The sequence below is a fragment of the Rhincodon typus genome, chromosome 16, assembly GCF_021869965.1.
Source record: "Rhincodon typus isolate 14 chromosome 16, sRhiTyp1.1, whole genome shotgun sequence".
NCBI classification, from domain to species: Eukaryota; Metazoa; Chordata; class Chondrichthyes; order Orectolobiformes; family Rhincodontidae; genus Rhincodon; species Rhincodon typus.
Genome location: NC_063347.1, coordinates 5,609,670 through 5,631,272, shown reverse-complemented (window position 1 = coordinate 5,631,272; position 21,603 = coordinate 5,609,670). Strand labels below are relative to the sequence as shown.

General features: G+C 45.9%; 1 protein-coding gene across 1 annotated transcript in view; it reads right to left on the bottom strand.

The window, feature by feature from the left end:
- LOC109922963 (plexin-A1-like) overlaps positions 1-21,603 on the bottom strand; it is a 545,204-nt gene that overhangs the window by 195,982 nt on the left and 327,619 nt on the right. The window contains exon 10 of the mRNA XM_048606674.1: positions 3,460-3,660. Coding sequence (XP_048462631.1) covers positions 3,460-3,660 — 201 coding nt within the window. The remainder of the gene's footprint in view (positions 1-3,459; positions 3,661-21,603) is intronic.

The window sequence follows — 21,603 nt, the reverse complement described above, 5'->3', positions numbered from 1 at the left end:
CAGAAAGAGGAGAGAAAGTGGGGTAAGGAGGCAGACGGGGTGAGGACAGAGGAAAAAGACAGGTGGGGGTAAGGAGAGGGGGCAATAGTAGGTGGGAGAGACAGGGAGAGGATAGTCATAGAGAGAGGAAGGAGAGAGAGGGGGAAATGGGAAGTCATGTTGAGGTTGTATAGGACATTGATGAGGCCTCTTCTGGAGTACTGTGTGCAGTTCTGGTCACCCAGTTATAGAAAGGATACTATCAAGCTGGAGAGGGTTCAGAAGAGATTTGCCAGGATGTTGCCGGGTATGGAAGGTTTGAGTTATAGGGAGAGGCTGGATAGGCTGGGAGTTTTCTTCACTGGAGTGTAGAATGTTGAGAGGTGACCTGATAGAAGTTTATAAAATAATGAGAGGTATAGATAGGGTTAATGGTAGGTGCCTTTTCCCTATGATGGGGGGGGATTTCAAGACTAGGGGGCACAATTTTAAGGTGAGAGGAGAGAGCTTCAAAAAAGACATGAGGGGCATTTTTTTTTATACAGCGGGTGGTTCATGTGTGGAATGAACTTCCTGAGGAAGTGGTGGAATTACAATGTTTAAAAGACATTTGGATAAGTACATGAACAGGAAAGATTTGTAGGGATATGGGCCAGGAGCAGGCAGGTGGGACTAGTTTAGTTTGGGATGATGTTCAGCATGGACTGGTTGGACCAAAGGGTCTGTTTCCGTGCTGTATGCCTCTATGAGTCTATGAGGGGGGGTGAGAAAGGGACCAAAAGAGAGAGAGAGAAGGGAATACAGAGCTGGAAAGAGGGGAAGTAATAGAGGGAGTGGGATGGAGGGGAAGTGGGAGAGGCAGAAGGGAGGGTCAGGAGAAGGGCTGTAAATGATGGGGGGGAGACAAAGCGAGAAAGAGACAAGGGCATCAGAGTTGGAGATGGCTTGAGAGAGAGAGTGGGGGAAGAGACAGGATGAGAGCAGTGCTGAAAAAGAGGGGCAGGTGGGAGAGAGAAAGAGAGAGTAAATGAAGAAAGAGGTGGGGGAGAAGAGGGGAAAGGATCAATGAGAAAAAGGGAGATAGAGGACAGTGTGCGTGCAAGGGTGGGGGCAGAGAGTGAGAGGGAGCAAAGATAGAAAGAGAGGAGGTGAGAAAGGAAGTCAGGTGCGGGGGTAGGGGGCAGAAAGAGCTGGATGGTGCTGGGAAGGTTGTGAATTATCCTGGCTGACAGATGGAAGATCATCAAATGGACAAAGTCCAGGATATGTGAGGGGACTATGAGGTGTTCAAAGCCTAGTTAGTGATCGCTGTAAAAACCCAGGTCACTTCACTGAAATTCATCCCAATTTCTAACTGATCTTGCTAGACCTGCATTAGTTAGGAGCATTAAAGGCTCCAGAACGAAGATGGCTAGCATGGCGTGAAGGGGCAGAACAGCCAAGACCTCAGTGAATAATGAACCTCAAGAAGTTTTCAATAAAGTTCTGACATCCCTCTTCCTCCTCTGAATAACTTGTCAACACTCATCGCCTTGGCCCATGGTCAGGGAATGCCTCCTGGTGGAAGCGAGCAGAGATGGAGATTGCTGAGTGACAAAAGGTAGGGGTAGGATGGGGTAAAAATAAATTGCAGCTGAAAACATCAAATGATTTCTCCAACGACATTGCCACGCTTAGCCAGGAAGACCACACCCAAAGTCGTAAGAAATGACAGCACAGAATCAGAAGATGTGGCTTCAAACAGATTTACTGCAGGTCAGCCCAGGATAGGAGAGGGATCACAGTGACTGCTGGAGAAACTCAGCAGGTCCAGCATCATCCGTGGAGAGAGAAACAGAGTTCACATTCTGAGTCCAATAGGGCTTCTTCTGAACCGAACTAAACTGAAGCATTAATTCTCGTTTCTCTCTCCACTGGTGCTGCCAGATCTGCTGAGCTTCTCCAGCACTTTCTGCGTTTGTTTCAGATTTACAGCATCTTCAGTACTTTGCTTTTTATACTTCATCGCATCAACCAGACTGACTGTCCTGGTGGGAGACAGTAGGAACAGCCGATGCTGGAGAATCTGAGATAACAAGGTGCAGAGCTGGATGAACACAGCAGGCCAAGCAGCATCAGAGGAGCAGGAAAGATGACGTTTCGGGTCTGGAGACTCTCCTGGTGTGCTGTTAAGGGAGTGCTGCACTGTTGGAGATGTAGCCTTCAAATACAACACTAACCAGAGGATCTGTCTGCTCTCCCAGGTAGACAATAAAGAACACGCAACATTATTTTAACTAAGAAATCTTCCCCATACTCTTGCTGATACAGTCTCCTTAACCAATATCCCTAAATAGTTAGTTTTATAGAACATAGAACATAGAACATAGAACAGTACAGCACAGTACAGGTCCTTTGGTCCATGATGTTGTGCCGAATTTTTACCCTAATCCTAAGGTCTATCTAACCTCCACCCCTACCTTATACTAGCATCCATATGCCTCTCTAATAGCTGCTTAAATGCCCCTAATGAGGCCAACTCCACTACCCTCTCCAGCAAGACATTCCATGCCCCGACCACTCTCTGAGTAAAGAACCTACCTCTGACGTCTCCCCTGTATCTACCTCCACTCACTTTAAAACTATGCCCCCCCCCGTAATAGCTACCTGCACCCTAGGAAAAAGTCTCTGGCTGTCCACTCTATCTATACCTCTTTATCCTGTCATCACACTAATGGGAAGGAAGTGATTGCGCTGGAGAGTGTGCAGAGGAGATTCACCAGGATATGACCTGGGATGGAACATTTCAGCGATGAAGAGAGACTATATAAGCTCGGGTTATTTTCCTTTTGGAGCAGAGAAGGTTGAGGGGGAACCTGATAAAAGTGTATAAAATTATGATGGGCATGAACAGTGAGGATAGAAATCTGCAGGCCCCCTAAGTCAACAGGTCAGCAACAAGGGGGCATAACTGTAAAGTGGAGGCAAGGAGGTTTACAGGGGGCTGAGGAAAATGTTTTTCACTCACTATCCTGAGTTGGAAATATATCGCCGTTCCTTCAGCGTCGTTGGGTCAAAATTCTGGAATTCCTTCACTAAGGGCATTGTATGTCTGCCCTCAGCACATGGACCGCAGCAATTCAAGAAGGCAGCTCAGCACCACCTTCTGAAGGGGGCAACTAGGGACGGGCGATAAATGCTGGACCAACCAGCGATGTTCATGTCCCGGGACTGAACTAAAAAACCCTGAAGCTGGTGAAGCTGAGAGGGTAGTTGAGGAGGAAACCTCACAACTTTTATGAAGCTCTTGGGATGAGCACTTGAAACGTCATAACATTCAAGGCGAGGGACCTAGAGCAGCAATGTGGGATTGGTGTCGATAGGTTGGCGTAGACTTGATGGGCTGAAGGGCCTCTGCTGTGTTGCATGACTCTGTGAAGAGAGTGAAACTCGGGCACACAACCAATTTGGGTTGGGCAGGGCTGCCCACCACTTACTTACCGAGGTGTTCTGGCACTGCACACTGGTGCTGTTGAACCGGAGAGCGGGCACACGATGCATGGTCCCCTGGATGTCGAAGATACACTCATAGCTCCGTTGTCCCGACTGCGGCTGGGGGAGATTCTTGGCAGTGAGCGTGATCGGTTTGACCACTCCGACCGGGATGAAAATCTCCGTCGAGGGCAGGATCTGTGGGCAGTCCTGTTAAGAGAGAACAGCACACCCCATGAATGACAGGCCACCACCTCCACATCAACACTTACCTCCTGTCAGCCCCAGCCAATTGCTCCTTCCCATTCATCCTGAACAGATGGCAATTAGCAGTGAACTGCCCAGATGAACAGTCTCATTCCGCCCTCAGTTCTGGTGCCCAATAACATAATTCTCAATGGAAGACATTTCATTTTGAAACCAGCTGCCAGACTTGGCTCAGCCAATGATGGTCTTGGTACTGAGTCAGAAAACCATTGGTTTGAGCCCCACTGCAGAGACTAGAACCCGCGGTCCAGGTTGAGGTTCCCAAACAGAACTGAAGGAGCCCTGCGCTGTCAGAGATGCCATGTCTTGGATCTGACGTTAAACCACCCATCCCTCTCAGGTTCCTCATGGTGACATCGGCAAAACAGCAAGGGGCCTCTTCCCTGAGCCCTGGCCCTCAACCACCATCATCAATAAAAAGGTCATATCACAGAACAGTTATGGCATGGAAGGAGGCCATCTGGCCCATCATATCCGTACTGGTTCTATCACCCAGTGCCAAACTTCTGCCTTTACACAGAAAATTTACAACACAGAATGAGGCCATTCAACCCAATGTGCCCTGACTAGACCAGTTCATAAACGTGGTTGGCATGGACGAGTTGTGTCGAAGGACCTGTTTCCATGGCTATGGCTGTATGGTTCTATCATAGAACATAGAACACAGAACATTACAGTGCAGTACAGGCCCTTCGGCCCTCGATGTTGCGCCGACCTGTGAAACCAATCTGAAGCCCATCTAACCTAAACTATTCCATTATCATCCATATGTTTATACAATGACCATTTAAATGCCCTTAAAGTTGGCGAGTCTACTACTTTTGCAGGCAGGGCATTCCACGCCCTTACTACTCTCTGAGTAAAGAACCTACCTCTGACATCTGTCCTATATCTATCACCCCTCAATTTAAAGCTATGTCCCCTCGTGCTAACCATCACCATCCGAGGAAAAAGGCTCCCACTGTCCACCCTATCTAATCCTCTGATCATCTTGTATCAGCTTGTATCAATCTCCTGCCTTTTCACAGAAAATGTATGGCACAGAATGAGGCCATTCAGCCCATTGTGCCTGTACTGGTTTCACATCCAGTGCCAATCTCCTGCCTTTTCACAGAAAATGTGTGACACGGAATGAAGCTATTTGGCCCATCGTGTCTGTGCCTAAGTGCTACCCAACTGAATCCTACTCTAGTGTACTCTGCAGGTCATGGATCTTCAAAACTTATTGCATGGCGTGAACATTTCTGTCTACACACAACATTTTCAGGCACTGAGTTCCAACTTCTCCTCACCCCTACGCCCTGCCAACCTCCGTTCTCTCCCTACCCCCTGCACGCCATTCCCATTTTAAATAATCATCCAAGCCTACTTGAATGCCTTTTATCACATGGCTGTTTGTGGGATCGCACTGTGTGCAAATTGGTTGCCGCGAACAAACTAAAACAACCACACGCTGGAGAGATAAACAGAGGAAGAGAAACATGGTGGGAAACAGAAATCGAGAAGGTGTTACAATCCACACAAGCCACTTCAATCATGAAAACCTCAGTTACCTGAAATCACCTAAAAAATCAATCACTCACAACTGTAACCATCACATTAACGATTTCAATCAAAGATCTCTGCAAATAGCTTTCAGTAACTTCACCTTCTGTAAATACAATATTCCATAACCAGCTTATGGTGAGTCAAAAAGGCGGCCCCACCAATTCATTTGGACAACAGGCTCTTTTTATAAAAACCATCTAAAGAAATATTGGGAATTACTCTCTCCCTGGGAATTCAGATATCCCTCCGAGAGGAGGGGCAGTGAGGAAATTCATCCCTGTGCCACCATGCAGTGCAAAGACATGGAATCCCATAGTGCAGAAAGAATCCACTAGCTCATTGAGTGACCCTCTGAAGAGAATCCCTAGCTCTGTCACTCTGCATTTTACCGTGGCTAATCCACCTGGCCTGTACACTGTGGGCAATGCAGCACGACCAATCCACCCTAACCTGCACATCTTTGGACTGTGGGAGAAAACCGGAGCACCCGGAGGAAACCCACGCAGACACGGGGAGAATGTGCAAACTCCACACAGACAGTCGCCCGAGGCTGGAATCAGGCCTGGATTCCTGGTGCTGTGAAGCAGCACTGAGCCACGATGCCACCTCTAACAGCTTGGTATTGTCAGGCCAGACAGTAGACAGTGCTTCAGTCGGTGCAAATAAGGGGGAGCAGGTTTAGGACTGAGTTGAGGAGAAACTTCTTCTCCCAAAGGGTTGTGAATCTGTGAAATTTCCTGCCCAGTGAAGTAGTTGAGGCTACCTCGTTGAATGTTTTTAAGGCAAAGATAGTTAGATTTTTGAACAGTAAAGGGATTAAGGGTTATGGTGAGCAGGCGGGTAAGCGGAGCTGAGTCCATGAGAAGATCAGCCATGATCTTATTGAATGGGAGAGCAGGTTCAATGGGCCGAATGGACTACTCCTACCCCTGGTTCTTATTCCTGGTACCTTGGAGAGTCAGCTCGCACTTTAGCTGCGGAAAGACTCCGAATGGTCAGACCATCATTCATAAGAATCATCAAAAACGACTGCAGGGAGGAGGTTTCTGGAGGTGACTGGCCATCACAATCTTTTCATGGACAATGAGACAACCAACACCAACTTGACCAGCAACGCACCCCTCGAGAGACTGAATTTGTAAAGGATATCGGTGCGGTTTAGGTGGGTGCTCCCTCATTTCACAGGAGACAGGGAGCTTATAGACATGGGAGCAATGCTCATGAGCAGGTGCATTACACCAATACAGCCCTGCATTCTCCCCATGCATCCAGCTGAAAGGAGAGCCCCAGATTTGTCACTGTGCCTTTAGCAGTTTCTCAGAACAATTATAGCACAGAAGGAGGACATTCGGCCCATTTCAGGTCTTTACAAGAGCACCTCCAGCTGGTCTCATTCCCAACTCTACCCTGCAATAGTTTTCCCTTCAAGTGCCTTTCCAATTCCCACTTGAACAGCCCAGTTGAATCTGCCTGCACTACCTTCTCAGGTAGTGCATTCCAGACCCGAACCGTTCACTGCAGAAGCAGGTTTTCACTCCATGGCACCATTGCTTCTTCTGCCAGCCACCTTAAATTCATGCCTTTGGGTTCTCAACTCCTCCATCAATGGGAACACAGTCTCCTTATCTACTCTGTTCAGGTCCCTCGTGATTGTGAGCACCTCAATCAGATGTCTGACCAGCCTTCTCTTGGATCATAGATCATAAGATCCCTACGGTGTAGGAACAGGCCCTTCGGCCCAACAAGTCCACACCGACCCTCAGAGCATCCCACCCAGACCCATCCCCCTATAACCCAATGAACCTACACATCATCCTCCAAGGAGAACAGCCGCCGCATCTCCACATTTCTAACATGGCTGGGAAGTTAGTTGACTGGTGGCTGGCAATAAGTGGGAATGAAGAATCAGTACTCACATTGGCAGGATGTGGTCAGTGCTGTCCTGCAAGGATCTCAATTATTCACATTATTTATTAATGACTTGGATGATGGCATAGAAGGTCACACATCCAACTCTGTGATGACACAAAGTTAGGCAGCGTCATAGTCAATGTAGAGGGTAGCTTAAAATTACAAAGGGATATTGAAGTAACTCCACAGAGGCCTGTATCCCATCACCAAGTCACCCTTTATTCACATGTGCATAGTACATGACACTAGAGAGTTCAGGAAAGATGTTAAGAAGCACTTCAACACACAAAGGGTGGTAGAAATATGGAACATTCTTCCACAAACAGCAGTTGATGCAGGATCAGTTGTTAGCTTTAAACCTGAGGTAGATAAACAATACCTTTGCTTAACAAAAATATAAGGGACATGGAGTTTGGCCACAGATCAGCCATGATCTCATTGAACAGGCTCGAGAGTCTGAATGGCCCAGTCTTGTTCCTGTGTTCCTGCAGATGTTGTTTGGTAGACAAAATTACGCACAGGAAGACCTGACAAACAGTAATGAGGTGAAACAGAGAATCACAGACAAGAGTGTGTTAAAAATTGCACTGTGCATTTTATCCACTTGAGGCCACCATACACACATGTACCAGCAGAGGGAGTCTGCTAGGAAGACATATTTTAACAGGTTTAAAATTTACCACTCCTCTAGTTTTATGTCTAAATATCTCTGGCTGAATATATAATTGTTTCAGTCTTAACTGCATAATACAAAATGCTAAGGCCAATCAGCCCCTTATGTCAATGCTGACACTTCGAAATTGGGGTCCAATAAATCTCATTCCTCTGTCATAGAGTTATAGCAGCATTCAGTCTTACAGCATGGAAACAGATCCTTCAGTCCAACTCATCCATGCCACCAGGTTTCCCAAACTAAACTAGCCCCCTTTGCCAACATTTGGCCCATATCCCTCTAAACCCTTCCTGTTCATGCAACTGTCCAAATGTCTTTTAAATGTTGGAACTGTACCTGCCTCTACCACTTCTTCCGGCAACTTGTTCCATAAACACACCATACTCTTTGTGAAAGAGTTGACCCTCAGGTCCCTTGTAAACTTTCCACTCTCACCTTGAACCTATGCCCTCTAGTTTTGAAATTCCTTACCCATTTCCCCGTAAACCTGATAATTTTACATTGAAGGTCATATTAAGTCAGAAACTGGTGGGGATATTGACCTTGGTACTCGGGGGCTGAGTAATGCTGTGGGGGGTCCACCTTGACCAAACTCAATTGGTTCTTGCACAATTTTCATAGAATCACAAATAATCTCAACACAGGAGGCTATTCAGCCCATTGTGTCTGTACCAGTAGCACACAGGAACTATCCTCAAAAAGCCCATTTTCCCCATAATTTCTGTCGAATCACACCAATATCTTCCATCAAGCACTTCACTGGATTATACCTTAAAACCGACAATTGAAGTGACAATAGATCCTATCAGCTGACTGCATGTGTATGTGAAAGAGTTCCTCCACTCTTCAATCTTTACACAAATTCAGGGAATCTTTGGAGTGCTGCACAATGTTCAAGTTTTGTAATCAATCTTAAGGCAGCAGAGGGACTCTAGGGCATCATTTAAGAGAGTTTATTTCTGCTTTTTATTTAAGTAGGGAAAGAGCACATCACTGGTTCCATGTCAGTGTCCAGAGGGTTAACAAGACAATCTCCCACATCTGGAAAACCCATTAACGTCTGCTGAGGGATAGTGGAACTGTGGGAAAGTTGTCCAAACTTATTATTGGTCCGACTGTGCTGGGAGCTCCATGGAAGTATCCCAAAAAGGCAACAAACAGGAAGCACCTGTGCTCTCCCAACTCCATCCCTCCCTCCCTCCATTACAGCAGCAGAATCATTTATAGCTTTGACAGTACAAACAGACAGACACCAATACAGATAGCAGTGCAGGGGCTGGGTTCACCATCAAGTGCCTGGTACACTGCCTGAAATTGCACTCCTACCTCTCCTTTCCTCCACCCAACACACACAGACACACACAGTCAGACACAGAGACACACACACACACACACACACGCGCACGTACACAGACACACACAGACACGCATCCACACACCTATGCACTCACACACACGCGCACTCACACACACACGCACACACACACGCGCACACACATACATGCATGCACACACACGCACGTACGCAGACACACATACACACGCAGACACACGCACTCATACACACACCGACACCCACGTGCACGCACACATACACAAACACACCTATGCACATACACACCCACACACACACACACGCGCGCACACGCACATACACGTGCGCGCACGTACACAGGCACACCCATAGACATGCACCCACACACTCATGCACTCGCACACATATGCGCGCACGCGCACACATACACAGACGCACATGCACTCACACACACACACACACACATTTAGCCAATCTTCCAGGTATAACTGCCTCCTCTCTTAATGGCCAATCAGGAAGGAAACAGACTCCTCATTGACGTTTTTCATTCATTCACAGAATATGGGCGTTACTGCGTAGACCAGCATTTATTTTCCAAACTTAATTGCCCCTGGAATGATGGTGCTGAGCCACATTCTTCACGCACTGCAGTTTACAGGGGTTAGGTCCAACTGCAGTGCTGTCAGGGAGGAAATTCCAGGTTTTGACCCAGCGACATTAAAGAAATGATGATATTTTTACAAGTCAGGATGGTGAGCGGCTTGAGGGGGAACTTGCAAGGATTGGGTGTTCCCATGTACCTGCTGCCCTTGTCCTTCTGGACAGAAGCAGTCGTAGGTTTGGAAGGTGCTGTCTGAAGACCTTTGGCGAATTCCTGGAGTGTATCTTGTAGATAGCACTCAATGCGACTACTGAGCGTTGGTGGAATTCCATCCCACTCCTGACTTGTGCCTTGTAGATGGTGGACAGGTTTTGGGGAGTCAGGAGGTGAGTTACTCGCCACAGTATTCCCAGCTTCTGAGCTGTTCTTGTAGCCACTGTATTCAAACGGTGTGTCCAGTTGGCAGTTTCTGGTGAATACTAATCCCCACAATGTTGATCAAACTCTACCGTGAGTGGAACAGCTAAGTTTTATTCCCACCTCCAATATTGTTAAATCAGGTGAACGTGTTTTGAAGACAAGTTGAAAAACACAACCTGTGTTTCTCGACATCTCTGCCAAGTTTCCTTTGCTCAGAGAGACTTCCCTGTAGATTCATTGTGAATTCCTGGGAAGATTCCAGAACAAAGCTGCTGGGTTGGCATCTCCACCCACACACTGACACTCGGAGGTGATTACAGAGCGTCCCCTACCAGTCATTCAGGGAAGTTAAACACGCTCACATACGCAATGAGGTCACATGCTTGCATTCCATCCAGCCTAAAGGCACAATGGGTCGAGCTGATTCGATTAGATAAATACACCACAGCCTACAAACCGGCTTAGGACAGACAGACAAATGGACAAAGGTGGGACACATTGATGGAGAGGAGGCAGGACTCGGTTCTGCTGAAAGATTACTTTTCAGTTCGTTTGCAACATGGTCCAAACAGCCTCTGCACAGCACACCCAGGGCTTCACTCAGTGCTGTATCATTAGCCTAGGGCCCATGGACTAATGGAAGAAATGCTGGTATTGACAGATCTATGTTGAGACCATGAGAACATGAGATATAGGAACAGAATGAGGCCATTCAGCCCATCAAGTTTGCTCCACCATTTGATCATGGCTGATATGTTTCTTGACCTCATCCTCCTGCCTTCTCCCCGTAACCTCGATCCCCTAACCAATCAAGAACGTGTCCATCTCTGACTTAAATACACTCAATGATCTCGCCTCCACAGCTGCCGACATCATCAAAGACCCAATGCACCCCGGTAATGATCTCCTACAACCTCTTCCATCAGGCAGAAGATACAGAAGCCTGAACACACGCACCAGCGGGCTCAGGAACAGCTTCTTCCCAGCCGTTATCAGACTGATGAATGGACTCTCTAACCTCAAATAATGCTGATCTTGCTAATGTTGATCTCACCTAGCACACGCCCTGTGTGATGTAGCCTGTATGCCTCTGTCTAGGTCTTTTTGATCTATACATCCTTGCTTACTATAGTCTGCCTGTACCGCTTGTAAACAAAGCTTTTCACTGCATATCAGTACATGTAATAATAAATCAATCAATTAATCTCTGCAGTAGTGAGTTCCATAGAGTCACCAGCTGGAGAAACTCCCCCAACCTCAATTCTAAAGGATCATCCCTTCACACTGAGGGTGCGTCCTTGGGTCGTACTCTCCTACTAGTGGACTCCACGTCCACTCTATCCAGGCCTCTCAGTATTCTGTAAGTTTCAATGAGATACCTGTTCATCTTTCTAAACTCCACTCAGTACAGACCCCCAAAGTCCTCAAAACACTCCTCATATGACAAGTCCTTCATCCCCAGCATCATCTTACAAACCTCCTTTGGGCCCCCTTCGAAGACCAGTACGTCCTTCCTTAGATCCGGGGCTCAAAACTGCTCACAATATTCCAAATGCAGTCTGATCAAGAACCTTATTCAACCTCAGCAGTACATCCCTGTTCTTGTATTTTAGTCTTCTTGAAATGAATGCTAATATTGCATTTGCCTTCCTAACTGCCAACTGAATCAGGAACAAAAAACAGAAGTTGCTGGAAAAGCTCAGCAGGTCTGGCAGCATCTGTGAAGCAAAAAGTCAGAGTTAACATTTCGGGTCCGAAGGGTCACCAGACCTGAAACGTTACCTCTGATTTTTTTCTTCACAGATGCTGCCAGACCTGCTGAGCTTTTCCAGCAACTTCTGTTTTTGTCCCTGACTTATGGCATTCGCAGTTCTTTCGGTTTTCACTGAATCTGCATGTTAACCTTAAGAGAATTCTGAACTTCGGCTCCTAAATCCCTTCGTGCTTCAGATTTCCAAAGCCTTTCCTCAATTAGAAAATACCCTATGCCTCCATTCCTCCTACCAAAGTGCATAACCTCACACTTTCATACATTGTGTTCTATCTGCCACTTTTTTGCCCACTCTCCTGGCCTGTCAAAGTCTTTCCACAACCTCCCCGCTTCCTCAACACGAACTGTCCCTCCACCCATTATCAGGTTGCATCACTCAACAGCATTTTGCTCTTACCCACTCCTTTAAACATCAATCTCCAGCTCAGCCAAGCCCTGATGTTGGTGTATCGTCTTATTGTACACATCTCCCTTGGCACTGTGCAGGTACAACATTCCACCTTCCCCCTGTACCCGTGCACCACGTAACACACATGGTTAAAATGATGGGAACAGAGCTTTCAGTGACCTGAAAACTCACTGTTCAGTGGGACATTCGCTAACTCTCGGTCCCAAAACATTTCTGCAGGTTTTAGCACATGGCCTTACACAACCCAGCCTAGTCATGCAGCCTTTTCCTAACCCCACACCTCCAGTATTTGCATAACTGATGCTATCATCACAATTGATGTTATGAGCAAAAAAACCAGGTCCCAGACTGAAACCTTGCTTGAAAAACAAAAACAAAATGAAACACAGACTAAAAAAAAGAAGTTTCTCCCCGAAACAAAGCACAGAATGCTGTAAATTCTGCTTAAACAATAAAACAGATGCATATTAACAGAAAATGATGATAAAATAGAACAACCAGAACTATCTAATTGTAAGACAAATTCAAAGGCTTATAAGCACACAGTAAAGGTATAATCCCATTAAGAAGGCTGAGAAGAGATCTGCTTCAGAGTTTCAAAATAGCGAGCGGGCTAGACAGAGTTGATAGTGTGAATCTGTTTTCCTCTTCCAAAGTGATTTACAAATGAAGCAGGGGCAAGGTGAAAGAAAATAGCGAATAGTTAGGATCTGGAATGCACTAGATGGAAATATGGTGGTGGCTGGTTCAATTGTGACACTCAAGAGGGCACTTGATTTTTTTTATAGTATTAGCGTACAGGTAGATGGGGAAAAGGTAGGAGATTGACACTGGGTAAGAGAACCAGACTGGAAAAGGCCAGCACAAACATGATAGCCTGAATGGCCTCCCTCTGCACATAATAATTCTGTGATCCCCAAACACTCCTTTATAAATTGAAAAGAAAAACAACAGCTTTCATACAGCACACATGCCTGGCACAGTACTCAGAATGACACCTTGTCACTCATGAAAACCACTCATATAATACTCACACCAGCGTCCTTGTCTCTAATATCCAGGTTTAAGTCATTTGAACTGCAAATAACATCTTCCTGGAGCTATTAAAAATCTTGAGCCTAAATCTGCTCAGCTTTAAGTAATCCCTTCAGGGTTTTATCCCAACACATCTGGTTTGGGACTGTCACCAATTCTTTACCCTAAGGTAATCTATTCTCATTATATCCTTTTCCTCTCTGGAACACTGATCTATACAAGCATTTTCTTCAAAGGACTTCACAGGACTGCTCAAAAGTCAAAAGTAAAACTAAAAAAGATTTCTTTCTCTAAGCTATGGGTCTTTCCCTTAATCCTAAAAATTCCTCTCCTAATCTTCTAAGCTAAAACTTGTTTATTTTGTTGTCTACAAAAAATAATTATATCCAAAGCTATGCTTCAAAATCTGTTTAACATAAAAAATCACCATGGCTAGGATAGGAACAGGAGTAGGCTGTTTGGCCCCTTGAGCCTGCTCTGCCGTTCAACGTAATCATGGCTAATCTGACATTCCTCAACGTCCATGCCTTTTTCCTGTAACGCTTGATCCCTGACTGATCAAGAATCTATCTATTTCGGCCTTAAATATACACAAGGACTCTGTACCCATACCTCTCTGTGGCAAGGAGCTCCAAAGACTCATAATCCTCTGAGAGAAGAAATTCCTCCTCAGCTAGTGCCCCTTTATTCTGAGCCTATGCCCTCTGATCCTAGACCCTCCCTTGAGGGGAAATATCCTCTCTGCATTTTCCCCATCAAGGCTTCTAAGATTCCTCCAAGTTTCAATTAGATCAACTCTCATTCTTCTAAACTCCAGTGAGTACAGTCTCACCCCTTGAGTACACCTCAACACTCTCTCCACAACAGGATCATCCTGGTGAACCTTCTCTGAACTGCCTCCAATGAAATGATTTTTTTTTTAAATAAGGGGACTAAAACTGCTCAAAGTACTCTAGATGTCGTCTCACCGGCAACTTGTACAGTTATGATAAGGCTTCCCTATACTTATGTGCCAAACCCCTCGAAATAAGGGCCAACATTCCATTTACCTTCCTGATTACCTGCTGCACTTGTGTAATAGTTTTCTGTGTTTCATTCAGAAGGTTTTCCAAGTCCCTCTGTGTTAATAATACACTGTTCTTTTGTTCTCCCTTCCAAAATGAATAACTTCATATTTTCCCACATTATACTCCATTTGCTTAGTTTTTGCCTACTTACTAATCAATCAATATCTCTCTGTAAAGTGCCCGTATCCCTCTCGAAACCTGCTTTTCCATCTATTTTTGTGCTTTCTGCAAATTTAGGTTTAGCACAGTCACTTCTTTCTCCCAAGCATTTTTTTTTGTTCATTTGTGGGATGTGGGTGTCACTGGCTGGGCCCAGTATTTATTGCCCGTCCCTAGTTGCCCCTTGAGAAGGTGGTGGTGAGCTGCCTTCTTGAACCGCTGCAGTCCACCTGCTGTGGGTTGACACACAATGTCCTTAGGGAGGGAATTCCCAGGATTTTGACCCAGAGGCAGTGAAGGAACAGCGATATATTTCCAAGTCAGGACGGCCAGTGGCTTGGAGGGAAACTTGAAGGTGGTGATGTTCCCATCTATCTGCTGCCCTTATAAATAGTTGTGGTCCCCGGACTGAACTCCACTGGCCATGGGTCACCAACCTGTAAAAAGAACCCTTATTCCCATTTGCTGTTTGCTGCCCATTCGCCAATTCTCTATCCACGCCAATATCCCACCTCCAACACTGCGGGCTCTTATGGCTTAACCTTTTGTGAGGTACCATGTCGAATGTCTTCTGGAGTCCAAATACAACACATTTACGAGTTCCCCTCTATTCACTCTGGTTGAAAAACTCTAACACATTAGTCAGACAATTACCCTCTCAGGAAAACATGTTAACACTGCTTGATTAGATTACAATTGTCCAAATGTTCTTCTATTATTTCCTTAGTAAGTCATTCCAATACTTTTCCAACAAAAGACATTCAGCTAATCAGCTCATAATTAAGAGATAGTAGGAACTGCAGATGCTGGAGAATCTGAGATAACAAGATGTAGAGCTGGATGAACACAGCAGGCCAAGCAGCATCAGAGGAGCAGGAAAGCTGACGTTTCGGGCCTGGACCCTTCTTCAGAAAATGATTTTCTGAAGAAGAGTCCCGGCCCGAAACATCAGCTTTCCTGCTCCTCTGATGCTGCTTGGCCTGCTGTGTTCATCCAGCTCTACACCTTGTTATCTCAGCTCATAATTAACTTCAGATATGCAGACAACCCACATGTTACTAACTCAAAAACCAGAAACCAAAATTGACAATAAATGACACTAAAATATGTGGAAATCACACAGTTTACTTCGGATGAATAAAACAATTTTTTTTTGAAACACCACAATAATTTTCATGGTTACTTTTTCTGGTTGCTCATGTTCTACCCTGTTCCCCTCTGCCTACATTCACTCCCTGAATGGCGTGGCTGATCCTCATCCCAGACAGTCACAAACTCAGAATGACGTGCAATGTAACTTCCATCAGAGAGAAGTTAAAATAGCTCCCAAAAAAACGCTTAAAATGACAGACTCTTAACACTGTCAGAAAATAAATCAAGAGCAGGATGTTCAGCTGCTCCCAGTCTGTACAGCTCTACCCATTCAGCAAAGATAAGCAAATCAAACAGTCATACCAACTGCTGCAGGGTCAGAGCATGAATGTCAGAAACAAATTAATAATTGTTAAACAGAGACACCAGGCATCTCCAATCTCTACAACACATTTGTCTCAATAGCACAATCACTGCAATAAAAAAAAGACAGCTTTATAATATGACCGACACCAGGAACAGCCGAGCATGTTGAAATGCATCTGACTGCAATTTGCGAAACGATTGTTCATGCTGAGGTATAATGGGAGGAACTGAGTGCCCCAGCCAGCCCTAGGAGTGGGCAAGAAAGTGAGGGGAGGGGAGGGAGCTGAATGTTGGGGTGTTTGAGCAAGGAGGTGGGGGTGAAGTTTAACCAGGCAGACTGCGGAGATTGTCAGCTCGAAGAAGGCAAGGGTGTGTAAAAGTCAAGGTTGTCCTCCAGCTTCTTTGCCAACTGAACAAAGGAACATAGGAGCAGGAGTAGGCCATTCAGCCCCTCGAGCCTGTTCCGCCATTCAATGAGATCATGGCTAATCTGTGGCCTAACTTCATAAACCTGCCTTTGACCCATTTGTTTTTCTTTATTCATTCATGGGATGAGGGCCTCGCTGGCCAGGCAGCATTTATTGCCCATCCCTAGTTGCCCAGAGGGCCATTCAGAGTCAGTCACATTGCGGTGGGTCTGTAGTCCCATGTAGGCTAGACCAGGTAAGGACGGCAGTTTCCTTCCCTAAAGGACATTAGTGAACCAGATGGGTTTTTCCAACAACCGACAATGGATTCATGGTCATCATTAGACTCTTAATTCCAGATATTTATTGAATTCAAATTCCGCCATGGTGGGATTCAAACCCGGGTCACCAGAACATTGCCTGGGTCTCTGCATTAACAGTCCAGTGATAATACCGCTAGGCCATTGCCCCCCTCAATACCTTTGTTTAACTAAAAAATACTGTCTCAGATGTAAAACTAACTACTGATCCAGCATCCACTGCCATTTGTGGAGAGAGTTCCATACCTCTCCCACCCTTTGTGTGCAGAAATGCTTCCTAACATCTCTCCTGAATGATCTGGTCCTAATTCTCAGACTACGCCCCCTAGTTCTAAAATCTCCAAAGATTGGAAATAGTTTATCCTTATCTACCCTGCCTGTTCCTGCTAATATAAGACCAAAAGACTGTATGACATAGGAGCAGAAATAGGCCATTCAGCCCTTCGAGTCTGCTCTGCCATTCAATCATGGCTGATAAGTTTCTCAACCCCATTCTCCTGCTTTCTCCCTGTAACCCTTGATTCCCTTAACAATCAATAACCTATCTATCGCCATCTTAAATATACTCAGTGACCTGACCTCCACCTGACTTTCTGTGGCAGTGAATTCCATAGATTCACCACTCTCTGACTGAAGAAGTTTCTCCTTATCCCCATTCTAAAAGGTCTTCCCTTTACTCTAATATTTACTCTAAATATCTTGAACACTTTGATCAGATCACCCCTAAACTTTCTAAATTCTGGAGAAAACAGGCTTAATTTATACAATCTCTTCTCATAACTTAACCCCTTAGGTCCAGGTATTCTTCTTCTTGAGATGCCAATTAAGGACCTCACCCAAACACTGTCATAATGTCATGGCCCAGTAATCCAGAGGCCGGGAATAACACTCTGTGGACATGGGTTCAAATCCCACGACAGTGGAATTTATATTCAATAGAAAGCTCACCTCAGCAATCATAACCATGACGATGACTGCTGTAAGAAAACCATCTTCATCCGCACAGGGAGGGAAATCTGCCATCTTATTCTGGTCTAGCCTACATGTGACTCCAGACCCACAGCCATATGGTTGACTCTTTATAGCCCTCTGAAATGGCCCAGTGAGCCATTCAGTTCAAGGGAAATTGGGGATGGGCAATAAATGCTGGCCTTGGTAGTGACTCCCACATCCCGTGAGAGAACAAAGAGAGGAAAGAAAAAGATCCAAGGAAGACCGGCCCCTGGCTGGAAACATGAGGCAGAGAGGTGGCTGTGATGGCTCTTGTTCCAGGTGGTCCCTTCCTTACTATATGACCATAACAGGTTTACACCAGTAAAGTTACTGGGCAGACCAAGACCTCACCTTCTCTACTCCCACACAGTCACCAACTCCCTCAGGCACTGATACTGAAGGCATTCCCAGATTCCAGAAGGTGTGGCCGTGACAGAATGGATTGAGGGGCAGAGCAAGCAAAGGCACTGCCCAGTCCCATTCGAAACCATTGCAAGACAAGGATCCAGCTTCAAATGGCAGGACTATGATGCCTTACGTGGTCAAATAGCAGATCATCTAAATCCCCTCATGCCAACAGACTTAGATGAGGAACAGATTAAAGCCTTCATGCTCTCTGCCAGGCTTCCTACTTTGAAAACACTTGCCAAATGCAGTTTTTTGTTTCTGATGTAAATAGGAACGGTGGGGTTGGGAGACTGAAATGTTAAAAACATTCATTAAGCTTTCCACACAGGTATACAACGAGGCCAGACACAATGATCAAGTTCTTATACATTCAAACCTTGTACCACCATTTATTTTATAACCTTTTCTTCCCAAGGGCTTGTTATTTTAATGGATATTGTAAAAAGAAAGTAAAGATTGTTGGATTGTGCAGATTTAATTGCTCTGCACTCATTAACAGTTGGTCTTTGGAAGATACTAATCCTCTCCCTGAGGGGGATAGGGTGAGAGGGCAGAAGGAGGAGACAGAGAGAGGAGAGAGAGAGAGGAGAGAAAGAGAAGGAGAGAGAGAAAGAGAAAGAATGGGGGCATGAGACAGAGAGAGCCAGAGAGCACGAGATAAAGGGGCAAGAGAAAGGGAGATAAGAAATAGAGGGAGTTAAAGAGAGAGAGATGGGGACAAAAGACAGATAAAGGTGCAAAAGATAAATAAAGGGGGCAATGGATGGATATGGGGTAAAGATATACAGAGGGGACAAAAGATGGATAGATGGGGAACAAGATGGATAGAGAGAAGTGAAGGGAGAATGAAGACAGGAGGGAAATGAGAGAGAAAGAGTGAAAGAGACAGGGAATGAAAGAGAAGAGTGAGACAGAGAAAGGGATGAGAGAGAAGTATCTGAAAGGAAAGATTAGTTTAGTTAAGAGCACACGGTCATGATATCATCACTGTCTGTGGGAGCTTGCTGTGCACAATTTGCCTGGCACATTAGTCAGATGGCAACAGCAATAACATGTCAAAAAGTTGGCTATCTGGCACTTTGTGATGTCTTGAAGCCACAGGAGGTGCTGTATAAATGCAAGTCTTTCCTATCACTGTTCTTTCTCCTGCCAACATGGAAACTCCACTCTGGGATAATTCCTGGTTTGTGATTTAGAATTCTGCTCAGATCAGATACCAAGGAGGCCTCAGTCCTTCATCAGAATTGAAAGAGTCGACGTTTCAGGAAAGGATTGACACGTCGTCTTTGATCTTGAACACAGAAGACCCAAACAAATTCAACACCTCCACCAGAGTGCTACTCCCCCAGTACTACACTGGGACAATCAGGCTGGATTTCTTCTTATCCGTTCATGGGATGTGGGAGTCACTGGCCAGGCAGCATTTATTGTCCATCCCTAATTGCCCAGAGGGCAGTTAAGAATCAACCACATTGCTGTGGGTCTGGAGTCACATGGAGGCCAGACTGGGTAAGGATGGCAGTTTCTGTCCCTGAAGGATATTAGTGAAACAGATGGGTTTTTTTTGCAACAAGCAACAATGGTTTCTTATCATCATCAGACTCTTAATTCCAGATTTTTTTGTAATTGAATCCAAATTCTACTATCTACTATCAGCAGGATTTGAACCCAGGTCTCCAGAACATTATCCCGGTCTCTGGATTAGCAACCTAGCGATCACCACTTGGTCATCACCTCCCCTATTTTGCGCTTAAGCCTCAAGAGTCGGCCTTGAACCCACAACTTTCTAACTTGGGGGAGGATCTGATTTCACGCTGAGTCATGGTAGAGTTTAGCGACAGGACTGTGCCCCCTATCTGCACTGAGCTGATATGGCAGGTCATTCTACAAAGACGCCATTCAGCCCAACACATTCTTGTTCAAGTGGTTGAAAAACTGCCTCACCAGTGAGGTTAGCTGCTGCCTGCTACAATAATAATGTAGGCTTCACGAAACTCCATCTCCTGTCCGAACACAGCAGGAAGAGTGAAAATCCAATCAACGTTTCCAGTCCCAAATCTCAACAAGTAACTCTGACCAAACACTCCTATCCTCAGAGTGTTGCAGTGACGCAAAGTCTATTGCAGATGAAAGAGAGGGTCTTACGTGGCTGTGATTCCAACCCAAGTGAAACAGCCTCCATAAAGAATGATTCCTGATATAGGGCACAGAACTGAATTCTCAAACAAGTGCATACAGATGGTGGTGAAGTGGGAGGGTTCGGTTAGCTTAGTTGGCTGCACAGCTGGTTTGCAATACATCGACATCAACAGCATGGGGTCAAATCCCAGACTGGTTGAGGTTACCATGAAGGTCCCAATATCTCGACCTCACCCTCACCTGAGGTATATTGACCTTCAGGTTAAACTCACCACTAGTCGTCTGTCTCTCTAAAGAGAGAGTGGCCTCTGGAACTATGGTAACTTTACCTTCATGGTCATTCCTCTGGGCCAGTAATCCAGAGCAACTTTGTTTCCTGCTGCACAGACTCCTGAGGTTCTTGGGTGTCAGTCTGTCCAGGACAAAGCAGCCCATTTGATCGGCACCGCATCCACACCCTTCAGTCCCGACGCTCAGTCACAGCAGTGTGTACTATCTACAACATGCACTGCTGAAATTCACCAAAGATCCTCAGACAGCACCTTCCAAACCCCCAACCATTACCTCTAGAAGGACAAGGGCAGCAGATACATGGGAACACCACCCCATGCAAGCTCCCACTCAAGTAACTCACTATCCTGACTTGGAAATATGTCGCCATTCCTTCACGGTCGCTGGGTCAAAATCCTGGAATTTCCCTCCCTAAGGGCATTGCGGGTCAACCCACAGCACATGGTCCACAGAGCTTCAAGAAGGCAGCTCCACAACACCTTCTCAAGGGGCAACTAGGGACAGGCAATAGATGCTGATCCAGCTGGTGATGCCGATGCTCCAGGAGTGAATTAAAAGAAACTGCAGATCACAATGTGCAGAAGTTAGAATTAGAATTAGAATCAGAATCCCTACGGTATGGAAACAGGCCCTTCGGCCCAACAAGTCCACACTGAACCTCAGAGCATCCCACCCAGATCCATCCCCCTATGACCCACCTAATATACACCCTCTACCTCCCTGAACACTACAGGCAATTTAGCATGGCCAATCCGCCTAACCTGCACATCTTTGGACTGTGGGAGGAAACCAGAGCACCCAGAGGAAACCCACGCAGACACGGGGAGAATGTGCAAACTCCACACAGACAGTCGCCCGAGGCTGGAATCGAACCCAGGTCCCTGGCGCTGTGAGGCAGCAGTGCTAACCACTGTGCCACCGTGTCACCCTACATCAATGTCTGTCCAGGGCAAGGTTGACC